Raw genomic sequence first — 13,960 nt, forward strand, 5'->3', positions numbered from 1 at the left:
AACAGATAGCTTTTGAAAATAATTCGCTTGATACCCAGCAGCCAACAGAAAAAGCTTAGAATTTGTCAGGATGTATAAAGAATGAGACAGAATAAAAATGAGATTACAATGACACTACATAAATCAATAGTAAGGCTTTACTTGAAGTGTTCAGTCATGGCTACACAGCTTAACAGAGATATAAATGAAATAAGGGATCCAGAAACTGACAATAAAAACTATTAAACTGCAATTACTTCATATCTTCTAACCCAGAGTTAAGATAAGTAAGAAGGCATGCTCTGAAGGAAGCTAACTAGATTCTCCTGAATACTATTTGTAGCACCAAAACAAGAGGGCATTCAGTGAGTGAGGTTAAAATTCTAAGAAGAAATTAGAATGAATATAAGTTTTCATGCTTCAGGAAATCTAAGCATTAACCACTAAATACGTGAGGTTACAGAATACTCCTTGGATAGGCAATTCCGCCAGTGACCGTTAAGTAAGGTTTTGATATCTTTCTCTTCCATGTAATTGAAACCACCACTGGAGACAAGATATTGACCAGCGGTGTCTGACAGTCCGACAGTTCTAGCGCTTCATTGTTTAAACTGCAGACACAGATCATGAAAGAGCTGACACTAAGAGTATATCACTAATATTCAGTCATGAGGCATTTCTCACATGTGATTTTTAAGAGGCACAGTTCTCCGGGTAGAAAGCAAAGCTGCAAAAATGCTAAACATTTAAAAATGCTAGAAGCCATTTGAAGACAGAAGGACATACAGACAGAAAAATGAAATTTTCTCATCAAACTCAAGGGCCAGGAACTTCTCTTTACAAGATGTAACTTCTTAACGTGAACGAGACTACTGACTCTAGACCAGCCAAGCACAACCATGATCACAATTCAAATACTGTGAACCCTTTGACACGTTAACAAAAAAGAACATATAAATACAGTCCAAACCCATGTCACCATGTTCCTCCCTGTCACCTCTGTTTGGGTAGTGCCCAAAAATACAAGCTTTCCTTACAAAAGTCCATGTACACTGGAAAAGCAAAACCATTAAATGTTATGTTGTCAAAGTTCACTCACACAGACTCTGATCAAGGCTATGCCACAGTCTGCATATTTGATCCCTGATTCAAGCTGTACTCACAGCAGTCATTCACATCACAAATACGAAGGGTGCCATGCTGAATCTTGTGTGAAAACAAGCCTTCTGAAAAAGTGATGATAACAGAAGATTATAACAAAACAAACAAACCAAAAAAAAGTACAAAGGAGCTCTTAGTTCTTGATAAAGGAGAAAAATAACCTCATTGCAGAATCTGTGAAGCTTCTGGGACATTTTATTGACAGAATTTTTTTTTTTTAAACAACTTAAACATTGAAAGAACCCCCATTGAAATTAAGCTGTCAAAGTATTTCCCATAGTTGTCCTCTGTGTTGCACCACAGCAAAATCATAATGTAAGAAAACAAACATGGGCAGCTTTACTCAGATTGGAAATTATATCGTGTGTCCATCCTTGATGTTTCCCTTCTAGGATTCCTTTTACAAATACTTTCGCTTACAACAAGAAAATCCACTGGGATTCTCTGTTAAAATCCACTTCCTATTAATGGGATTTTGTGAAATTTGGTCATAAACAACTATAATGGCTACATTTTGATTCAGACATTTCCTAAATTTGCTTTCACAGGAGTTTTTTCATTACGTGTGAATTATTTGCTCTAGGACTCTTTCTAGCAAAAGAGAGTCACAGAATCCAAGAGAAGCCACAAGGCTCAGCAGTAATACATACAAATACACAGAACAGCAGCACCTGAGAAAATTAATTTCTATTATCACACAATGATCTGATGGTACATTAATACCTATATATTTATCCTAACTTTTTTTAGTAAGAGTTTATATGTCCAAAAAGCACCCTTATAATGATAGAGGTCTCAAGCATAGTATAGGCTACCATTTAAGCAGTGATTTCTAAATTTGGCCCAACATTTTGTAGTGAATTTCCTTTAAGAAAGATTTCTCTTACGATATAAACCTCAAATAAATATACCAATATCCCTTTATATTTTTTAAATGCTTCTTCACATCTAATATGAAAAAGCACATCTTGCATTTTATTTGAAAGGTTTTCCCTTAAACTACTGACTTCAGTTTATAGACACTGAAACCTGTAATCCCCAACCACTCTGCAAAGATCTTCACATTGAAATGCATGAAAATGCATATTCATTATGAACACCACACACTTTATTTCAATAAAAGTACTCTTTCAATCTAGTAAGATCACTTTCTTAAAATTAGCATCAAAGCATTTATAACTTTGTTTGCATTTTTACATTTGAAAATTTTGAACTAGCTATCATGGCTAAGCTAAAAGATTCTACAAAAAAGCCACTGCACCAAAAATCACTGCTGGAATAAATCTGCTTCCAGGACATTTCTAATATTCTTTGAATTTGTGCCCACAACCGATGTAAGTATCTGATGTTCACGTGAAGTAAAAAAAAAAAAAAAAAAAAAAAAAAAAAAAAAAGTACAATGACATCTATAGCATTTATAGGAGTAAATTAAATACGTGAGTATACCATGAAGGCGCAGATATCCTCCCTATTATAAAGAAATTTTAACATTTATTTCTCAGAGTTTTCTAAATGATCTAAATTCACCACAGTAGGCATCACTGAGGAAACATATTGGTCCTTGCTCTGAGGAGCTTATTTGCCTCAGCTCTCCAATAGCTGACTGCTATAAGCAAAATGAAATCAGCTTCAGACTCTGAAGAGATTAAATATCACAGCTATTTGGTAACTGTACCTTATAAAAATAGCTAATGAAGTCATTCTTGACCACAGTTCACGCCCCAGCTGGCATGAGACAATAAATATCAGCGGGCAAAACCAGGATGTGTGAGGTCTTTCTACTCTGAGCCTTGTTGGCAGCCTCAAAGACAATCTTCCTGCATACTGCATTCTTTTCTAAACCCCATGAGATGGAGGGAAGTATTCACTGGCTTCCATTTTCAAGCACATACAAAAGTCCCTATTTCTTGCTCAGGACTGCTTTCCAGAATCAAATCGGAAATTGCCTCCCATGGAATAAAACTAATTTACACAAGTAGGGGAACAAGATGAAGTGTTTAATGTACAAGCATATCCCTCGTAGCATACGGATGGCATCTATCCCTAGCTCAGACTAAATCCTCCTTGAGACCCCCTTTGTCAACTCTCGTAACCACTTAATTCACTCCATAAGTGTTAAAGTATAATGGTGGTTTCAAATACGTGACAACATTGCTTAGACAATCCATGAAAAAATTATATTGTCTCTAAACTACTTAGACTTCATTGTAACTGTTTCTGTCATTTTTTGTCATAGTACCTTAAAAGCACCCCTATGAGGGATATTATTGTTTGAACTGGCCACAAGAAATCTGAACAGAATACTGCTCTTTCAAGCTTATCAGTGTATCTGTGATGGTTAAAGCAGCAAGGTACGCTATGTAACTTTTGTCAATACAGTCCACTGTATGGTACATGCTCTCTAGGTCAGGTACAAAACCCAGTTCTGCAGCAGTTTTCTGCCTTTTTTTTTTCTCTCCGTCCACTGTAGCTAGTGAGCTTTCTACAGGAGGTTTAAAATGTGCCTCAACTAACTGACTGAAGAAGAAACCCCTCAAGAGCTATTAATCCCTCTTTCAACAATCACTGGAGGGTCAGAGAACATACCAGGAAAGTATGCTTTCTGCTCTGAGATACCTCCTTAAAACTATAGAGAAAAAAACATCGTTGAAGCTGAAGAATATCATATTGATTAGCACCACTAAGCAAAATTTAAATGGTCCTTCATTATAAATCCCTAAAAATTACACTGTTCTTTATCAGGTACTAATTGGTACAAATATTAAAAACTGTTGGAATAATTTTCAAGCTTTTGCAAAATTAATACACCTACCATTCGTAATTTTTCAAACATTACTTTGAAGCTCCTGTAGCCAATTATATAGTTTTATTATTAATTACAGCTTGCAGCTTGAAATACAGTGTTATCAGTAGAGTTCAGCTGCATAAATATAAAAATAAAACTTAAAATTGAATTAAACTGTTTCCTCTTTGTGAAGGTGTTATGAGTTGTGAAAATGAATTTGTTAAGCTTGAAACCAGTCTTTAAAGCAGAAATATCTCTGGGGGAAAGGTTATATTTTATGTATTATATTTCTTCAGTCTTTAAGTTGCAAGATTTTTTATTCTTCTATTAAATTACATCTTGGGGAGGGCAAAAAATAAAGTATTCATCAGCTTATTTACAAGATATAAAAAGCTTTAGCTTTATATCAAAGGTATACAAAGATTACTGCAGGAAATGTTAATTAATCTTAACAGCAATCCATTTTATTTATTTCTAAATTATCAATTAATCTACATGGAGAGGAAAGGTTATATACCCTTAAATTTTATTTCCCTGTTCAACCCTCCCCACTTCCCACTAAACTTTCATTTTATCCACTGAAAGCTTTAGAAGTCCAAAAGATATTAAGAAGTAATCCGATAATTTGGAGATAAGCAGAGATATAAAGCACAACTGTAGAAACACACAAAAAAATTACAAGACACAATGATGACCCATGAACTATGTCAAAGAAATGTCACAGACCATTCTCTATGTAAACAGTATATAATAAACTACATTGAAGTCTGAAACAATCTATATAAAGCTACTTTAGCATTCATTCAGTATATGTATTCAGTATACATATTCATTATACTTAGGTATATAGTCATTAATGTGACTGTAACAGTAAAATATTATGACAGATCATAAAGTAACTGCGGTCCCTTCTCAGAAAAATGCTATTAACTGCAATATACAAGGATAAACTGGGTAGGTAAAGCTACAAACACCTGTTCCCAAAAACAAGCATTCAAGGGTACACACTGATATTAAGTACACTGTTCTCTTATGGGCTAAAGCTGCTACAAAGTTCTGTCATTTTGGCTCAGTGGAAGATCTGGTCCTGAATCATCTTTGTTGTCTTCTTTACACCTCTGGCAAGACATGGAAAACTGACTTAGAAGGAAAAAAGGGTCAAGCAGTATTAATGTTTCTCACCTATCCTTAATGATTAGCTACAGTTACCCGCCTTTATACTTTTTACCTCCTCTTCTGATAGATTTGTGTTTCACCGCCAGTACACATCAGTGTTTGTGCCACTTTTGTGTTGACCACTAGTGGGTATAAAATCTGTCACACAGTATTTCATACACTATTTGTGGATGTGATACAATTTCCAGTACAAACATTGCACTAACAGAGCAAGTACTCTGACCCCAAAAAGATTTTTCTGAACTACACATTTTTGTATCTTGTAAAAAGTGAAAAGGATGATGGTAAATTCATTTGATGTCTAGTAGCAGGAAGAATGAACCATTAAAAGAAGTCTGATTAGAGACTTTCCAGCATTTATTTTGTCAAACATTAACAGCAAAGTAAATAGAATAGTGATATTCAGCATGACAGTTTAACGAAGACTTGGTAAAATGTGATTCCTTCGTTTCCCCTTTATGGTTCTTCTTGGTGAGACAAGTTTCACTTACTTTAATGCTTAAATTTAAGCATCATCATTTTGTAGGAATTCATTCCTTTGGCCAAAATTCCAAAATTATTTGATCATGATGACAAAATTATTATAGTAATATCATTGATTAACTTTGTAATGGGAGTAGGAAATGCTATAAATTTAATCATTGTCCTCAAACACTAATGCATGGAAAAATGCATTGGAATAAGCACAGTTCCTTGTTCTTCATACACTCATTGTCACGTAAAATATTTAATTTCCAGTTCTACTTTGTCCAAGACAGGATCTTTGTCATTAACATGAGAGCAGATTTTGGTACGTAATATATTCTGCGACAGAGCAGAGTGGCACCACTTTGACGTGTTCAGTATTCCACATTTCATTTGGGAGCCTTCCTTTTCTGCTTCTGTTACTGATTAAGAAATAGAAGTTGAACAGAGGGCCAAACAAACTGGAAATCAGAGGCAGAGTCAAGCTCATGACAAATAAGTACCTGAAATTATAAGTACATTAAATTAATCTCTATTTTTTAAAAAAATATTTAAAACTCTACCCCTTCTTAATTCTTAAGTGACTGGAGAAAACTTTTAAAAAACAAATAAACAAAAACCCCCAAAAAACCCCAAGCTTTCCTATTTATATTTTCAAATCTGCTATCTCACATGTCCTCTCAGGCACTGAACATTTTTTCAGAAATGAATATATCAATTTCTTTCACATCCTTTCCTCAAATATATTGCTTTTCGTTATGCTTATCTTCACATTCATTTTGCTTCCAGTTGTTGGTTACTTATCTTGAACAGGATGTAAAGTACTCAGCAAGGAGTTCAGCTGTCCTATGCATTTTTATGCCAGCAGTACAAGGGGAACCTGATTAACTTAACACACCGTTTATTAACATTGAGCTAGTAAATTTTCCTGGTTTGTGTGTAGTCTTAAATTATGTGATGATTTTTATAAACCTACCAAGACTCTACAGTCTCAGATCTCATAATTAGATGCTATTTGAACTTTCTATTTTAAAAGCATTTCCAGACCTATGGTTCCAGTGAAAAGTTGGGGAACAGTGGAAAATAGAATCAGGCTGGAAGGGACATTAAAGAACCATCCAATCCACCCACCTACCAGCCCCAAGGAAGAACTAAGTAGACTTAATCCCTGGGCAGGTGTTTGTCTAATGCATTCTCCCTTATCCTCAGCAATGGAGGCTCAAAAATGTCCCCAAGCAAGCTGGTCTAATGCTTTAATGTCTTAACCACTAAAAGGGGCTTTCTTCTGATCTAAATGGAATCATACTAGAGATTAATTCCATTACTTCTGTTCACATACACTGTATTTAGATGAGCAAGTGGTCCTCCACCTTTCCGTGAAAGCCATTTCTCTATTTGAAAACATTATTTTCCATCACCTTCCCTTCTTTGTCAATTCTTCAGGCAAACCTTGCTCAGTCACTCCTCACAGACGTTTTCAAGATTTGCGATTGTCTTTGTTCTTGCTTGAGGAGTCTCTCACTTTTGTGAAGTGAGGGTCAAAAACTGTACTGAGTCAAAATGAGGTTTCACAACTGCCAGGAAAATTAGAGGATTACTCAAATTATTTTACAGATAGTATTGGAACCATCTACATGTTCCAGTAAAACATAAGGAACATAGGCAGGTTATCCTTTAGTATCATTCTCAAGTTGTTTTTTGAGACAGCATTTTCTGACCAGGCTTTCTGTATTCCTCATTGGGCAGATCCTCCTTGTTGAAGCACAATGCCTTGATTTGACTCTTAGATTCCATACTATTTTTTCAGACCATATCTTCAGGTTTGGACTCTAAGAATCTCTTCCAATAAAATCCTAGTCCTTCCAAGCTTGAAGTCATATCCAGATTTTACAGGCATATCCTTCATTCCAAGTCCATCTGGACTAAACATGAAAATATTGGCTAGTACCTGCCAAATACCACACAACACACTTTTCCTTTTAAACAGAAATCATTGCTAATTACTGTGAAGTTTTAGAGCAAACTTTTCTAAATAGGTCTGTATCTAGCCTATGATATTTTCAGCTAAGTCACAATTCCCAAATTGCTTAGGACAAAACTGTATGTAGCAGCTGAGATAACATTACTAAATTCAAGAGGCATGACACCAGGTTCTTCTTCAACAGCTATAAAGCTATTATCCTGTCATAAAAAATTATTAGATAGCTTTGATACTATTTGTTCTTGACAATTCTTCACTGTGGTTACATATGATTTCCCTGATTATTTATTTCAACATTTTTCTAGGAATTAAAAATTTGATTTCCTGCATCCCTCTGCTTTCATTCTTCAGAACCATTCAAATCTCTAGTACTCACAATAGTGGGTAAATTGCTGTAAGCACAGAGATTGACAAAATCGAGTGCTCTAATAGAAAACAAAAGTCATAAGGGAAAAAAAAAATCAAACGGAAAACAAATGTTATTTTTTATGTTTCTTGGCATTACACATATCTTGAAATGTTTAGGACACCCATTCATGATTTTGACTGCTTTGGATTAATATTTAATTAATCTTGTTAATAATAATAATTTAACGAGGGACAATGATCTTTTTTTATTCTAGAACTGATCAAGATCCAACCGACAAAACCTCAAGTGACTGTGATCATAATGAAATCACGGTTGTCATTGCACCTATCTGAAGAACTCTTAGATTTCTGGAAACAGAAAATGGTAAAAAAGTCCTGAACACTTTATTTGTCTACTTTCAAGACTCAGCAGAACTAGCTGGGCTAAAGATGGTTTCAAAAAAAGAGTGATTTTCAGCCAATGAAGTATTCAGTGAATGTCTGGGGCAGCCAATCTATTAGCTGCTGTATTTGACACAATAGATAAACTATCTCTTTTAGATATGAACTGTGGAAGAATTATCCATGCCTTTGATAACTCCAGATCAAATCATTGTATTGTAGTCAGTCTTAGTCCTCACATGAAGACATCTAGGATCTGACAGCACTGATTAGAAGCTAGAAACGGAATATTTATTAATTAACCAACCAAGTATATTGTATACACAGGTTCCCTAATGGCATGGATGACTGTGTTTTTGTCTTACTGCCAAATTCTTGCAAGTAATCAGTAACATTTATGGTTCAAGCATAAGTACATGAAACACACATGTACCTTCCTAAATGATTAAGATGGTCTCTGCATTTATCTGCAATTACTGAAATTGAAGATACTATATTTTCTCACCCACACTGAACTTGAAAGAACCAGAATTCATATGTACACACCTGAAAGTCAAATCCAGTAGATTAATGCAGGCTTTCTGAGGAAGGACAGGAAGGCTGTTTTCGATATTTTTTTCCTTGAAAGGGTATTATTTTGTGCCATTTAACACTTTACTTAGTGAAAGACCAATTCTGACCTCTTTCAAACCACCTGCTACTTATCATCTTATTCCTTGGTGTCCAAAACCTACTGCTCCTGAGAAACAACATTTTTTTCAGGCCAGAAATAACTACAGTAGTATGTGGGGAAATAAAATAAAAAAAAGATCAAAGGGATTTAAATATAATTCTCATAACAACGCCTGTTTGTATATAGTACATTTAATCCAGAAGGAAAACCAAGAAGGGTATGTCTTTGTACTTCACAGGTTTTTTGTTGTTTTTCAAATTCATCACAATTAAAACCCCTAGCTTCATTAGTGCTGGAACAAGGAAAATGAGGTCTCATTGGATTATGATTTTCCTAAAATAGATTAATTTCACCTCCTCTCATCTGGCTGTAATTCAGCAGGTGGTTGGTATTTGCCCCTAACTTAGCAAAAGGGGCAAGAAACATACATCTTTTGCCTCTTTCAAGAGCTCTTCTTAAATTACTGCCAGAACTGTCACCTTGACAGCAAAATCATCCATAACCCCATCCATCTGAGTCCAGGTAACAGACCTGCAGGTGTTCTCATCACTCTGCACAGTCCTAGGCAGAGCTCCACGATGGTCCGTAATCTGGCAGCTACAAATACAAAACCTGATAAACATACACTCACCAATTTCTCTGGAGATCTGGGTGAAGGCCTCCACACCACTCTCTCCATAATTGCCTTCAGAAGCCAGCGTTGACACGTAGTTCCACCCAAGGGCCGTCACAATGTCAACCATAGCCTGTGCTTGGTAGGAGTCTGGTGGGACTACTCGAGAGAAAAAGTCGTACCTGGTGTTATCGCTCAGTTCCGGAGCTGTAGATGCATAGCTGATTTGAGGTATCTGCAAACAGAATGGCAAATCGTTCAAGCCAATCTAATACCATTTTACATCATACACTTGTGTGTTTCAGGCTCAAAATAGATTATGCAAAGGCACTGAACAGAACTGAATATTTTGTTTTAATTAAATCAACTGATCAGAAAGCATCTCAGATTTTGTAAAATGTCAGTCAAGTCTTATTGTATAACACCCTCACCAAGAAATAATGCATTCTGCTTTCCTCCAGATGTCATGATTCTTGACATGTAAGTGTAACAACTTCTTTTTATGATCCTGGCTCTGGTAGGAATAGGTGAAGAAAATAAAGGGGGAAAAAAAAAAAAAAAAAAAAAAAAAAAAAAAAAAAAAAAAAAGAGGAATTCTTAATATTACTACTGAAAATGAAAAGGTTTTAATGGCTGTGATTCCTAAAAATGCTACACTTAGATTTGATAAGTAAAATGTAATTATTTCCATTGCATTGTTCTTTTTATTTATGTATATGCAAGTGTGCTTTCCCATTTTATTCCTATTTTTCAAGACTTCTCTGTTCAGATATTTTATTTTCCAGTTTTAATATGGTATTGTGCATGATTTTAGAATACAGAGACTGTGAAACCAAAAGATACCGCATCAAAAATCACCAAAAAAATATTTGTCTGTATACAGTATACATATAGAGAAGGAGAAAGGTTACAAGGATGGTAATCTTTATAGAAACCACCACAATATTCTTTGTAGAAACAAATACACACACACAAAAAACCAACCAAACAAACAAAAACACTAAATAACTGAAATACATTTTTAAAATAAATTTTCATAGGAAAAAAAAAAATCTAGTTTGATTTTCTATTAACTTTTATCTTAAACAAATGGTTTGGCAATGTCCAGAAGCAGCTGCCTGTAAGCAATATTCAATTATTTTGAGGAGTATTTTAGTGCAAGAAAGTTTAATTAACATGTATGCTAACTTAAAAGGGGAATGATTTTCTCATTTAAATTGGTAAAACATTTAATAGTCATTGGCTTGAAATGAAAGATACTCCAAATATTGCATAGCATCTGTAATTTATACTAATAATAGGTGCTTAATTCACATTTTATAAAACATAAAATAGTCTTCAAGAAAGCAATCTGAACAGAGCTCGTAATTTAATTGTTGAGAACTGAATTTAGCTCTTAACACGGTAAATGCTCACTGTCACATCAGATGCTATATTAGAAGGTTTCAGAGCAACCCTTAGGTCCTGTACAGTGCTTCCTCAGCAGCACAAACTAAAAAATGGAATCTGAGGAAAATATAAGAGATTCAACGAGTCTAGTCATTTACCATACCTGCAGAGACAACGCAGACTCTTACAGCCTGAAAAAACAGTTTATAGCCTTAGGGATGGCAAAATAATTTCTCAGTCAGAAGCAAACAAAATAATGTATCTTGGCTATATTCTTCTTTAAGAAATTTTCTACTCATGGAAACACCTCAGAATAAATAATCTGAAATGTTGTAATAATAAAAAAAAAAAAAAAAAAAAAAAAAAAAAAAAAAATGGATATGGATCACAGAAAAAGGTAAAGGTTATATCTCATAGAAATCAGTATTTCTAACACAGCAAAGATCCACCAAGTAAAAATAAAGGATAAATTGTCCTTACAAAATTTGCCATGTATAAATTTCCTTTTCTTCAGAAAATTTTTAAAATATCTTCATCTCTTTACAGACAAGATTTTGACATGTAATAACACAATCATGTGCATTTAGAGCACATATCATTCCCCTCTTAAATTTGCCTTATTACTCTCTAAACCAGTCGTCTTTTTCAAGACAGAAAAAAAAAAAAACAAAGACAATCTCTATGATTTCACTCATTTTGCTCCTCACTGTGCCATTTCACAAATACTATGGTATTGTTGTTTTGCTGAAACTTATTTCATCAATAATCCTCATAAAAACAACAGCACTAGGAGATCTTTTAGACAGATGCTTTGTCACTGAAAATCTTGAAGCCTAGACCATGGCGTTATATGCATTAACTTTCTCAGTTCCTGTTTCTCTTTAGGCATGAGATGAATTACAAGTCCTAAATATGTGTTTGTAGGAGAGCCATTGGTTCAACACAGCTATGAGATGTTTCAGATCAATAGCACTTATTTGGGGCCTTGGAAAATACAGAGAAGAGATGCTACTTTCCTCTTTGTATTTCGGCTTCTCCCTAGAGTTATTTCTAATAACAGTGGAAGAAAACAGAAGGTAAAAACAGTCCAAACCCAATACCCTGAAATCATCTGGCACACCTATTATGCTTAAGACACCACTATTTTATAATTTCTGCTAACTTTTCACTAGCATGAAGACACTGTCTATAGCAAGCCATCCCTAAGTTTTGAGAAAAATGGTTCATGCAATGGAATATGTAGTTATTTTCCTTCTTTCATTTTGTATACTTTCCTCATGGTTATAGACAGAGCACTTTACATTCAATAATTTTCTCCCTAAAACTGCAGATCTCCCACTCAGAAACATCTCATGGATTTTTTTCTGTGAAAGCATTTTATGTGAAAGTAAACTTCCTTCCTTACCTGCTTTTAAACGTACATTGTATACAGGGGGGCACTGAAAAATAGCTTTAAAATTTGAGGATTTTGGGTATGTTCCAACAGTTACACAGTTACTGAAAAGACCTGGAACACTCAAAGAAATTGTTTGGCATGAGGACAAACTGTTAGGATTTAGTGGTTCAATAATCTACAAATAAAAAAATATATACATGAAAATATAACAACTCTAGTTATGGACTGTAGGTTTAATAAACCATTTTACATGTCCCTGAGTAAATTTTACAAGATAGAGCATAATGCTGGCTAAGCAAGTAAACTGTTATGCTCTATCAATTCAGTAATAAGTGTTTTTAAACCCCCCTAAATACAGACTGTATTTACACTTTAAGTTCCAATGGCCCCCTGAGACATTTTGAAAGAGACCAGTAAAGGGGTTTTATATTTCTCATTTGTCTTGTGTTTCCATGGCAAGGTTTTGGTAGTGGAGGTCTACAGGTGTGGCTTCTGTGAGCTGCTAGAAGCTTCCCCTGTGTCCAACAGAACCAATGTCAGCTGGCTCCAAGACTGACCTGGCGCTGGCCAAGGCTGAGCCCATCAGCAACACTGGTAGCACCTCTGGGGTAACATATTTAAAAAGGGGAAAAAGTTGCTGCACAACAGCAATTACGGCCAGATAGAGGAATGAGAGAAACAGCTCTGCAGACACGCAGGTCAGTGAAGAAGGAGGTTCCCCTGCAGCCCGCGGTGAGGCAGCTGTGCCCTGCACCCAGGGAGGCCCATGGTGGGGCAGATCTCCACCTGCAGCCCAGGGAGGACCCCACGCCAGAGCAGGCGGATGCCTGAAGGAGGCTGTGACCCCGTGGGAAGCCCACGCTGGAGCAGGCTCCTGGCAGCACCTGTGGCCCCGTGGAGAGAGGAGCCCACGCTGGAGCAGGTTTGCTGGCAGGACCTGTGACTCCATGGAAGTGACCCACGCTGGAGCAGTTCATGAAAAACTGAAGCCCATGAAAAAGACTCACTTTGGAGAAGTTCATGGAGGACTGTCTCCCATTGGAGGGACCTCACACTGGAGCAAAGAAAGAGTGTGAGGAGTTCTCCCCCTGAGAAGGAAAGAGCTGCAGAGACAATGGGTGATGAGCTGACTGCAACCTCCATCACCTGTCCCTCTGTGCTGCTCGCGAGAAGGAGGTAGAGAAATCAGGAGTGAAGTTGAGCCCAGGGAGAAGGGAAGAGTGGGGGGGAAGGTGTTTTAAGATTTGTTTTTATTTCTCATTATTCTACTCTGATTTGACTTAATAAATTAAAATAATTTATCCAAATCAGATCAATATTTCCCATGACAGTAACTGGTGAATGACCTCTCCCTGTCCTTACGTTGACCTATGAGCCTTTTGTTATATTTCTTCTCCCCTCTCCAATTGAGGAGGGGAAGTGCTAGAGTGGCTTGGTGGGCACCTGGCATCCAGCCAGGGTCAACACACTACATCATTCTAGATTTCTCAGTGTATGTTTTCAAAATTAAATACAAAATGTGTAACATTTACATTGTATTTAAGTGATATATAGCAGTGTTAATAGCATTCTAGCATACTTCCTTTTCGGGG

At 35.9% G+C, this 13,960-nt stretch overlaps 1 protein-coding gene across 2 annotated transcripts in view; it reads right to left on the bottom strand.

The window, feature by feature from the left end:
- Window positions 1-13,960, bottom strand: part of GRM8 (glutamate metabotropic receptor 8) — a 358,606-nt gene that overhangs the window by 281,331 nt on the left and 63,315 nt on the right. For both annotated transcript variants that reach the window (XM_026868300.1, XM_026868299.1), the window contains exon 3: window positions 9,602-9,818. In XM_026868300.1, coding sequence (XP_026724101.1) covers window positions 9,602-9,818 — 217 coding nt within the window. The remainder of the gene's footprint in view (window positions 1-9,601; window positions 9,819-13,960) is intronic.

This window comes from Athene cunicularia, assembly GCF_003259725.1.
Source record: "Athene cunicularia isolate RWA chromosome 1 unlocalized genomic scaffold, athCun1 chr1_part2, whole genome shotgun sequence".
Taxonomy (NCBI): domain Eukaryota; kingdom Metazoa; phylum Chordata; class Aves; order Strigiformes; family Strigidae; genus Athene; species Athene cunicularia.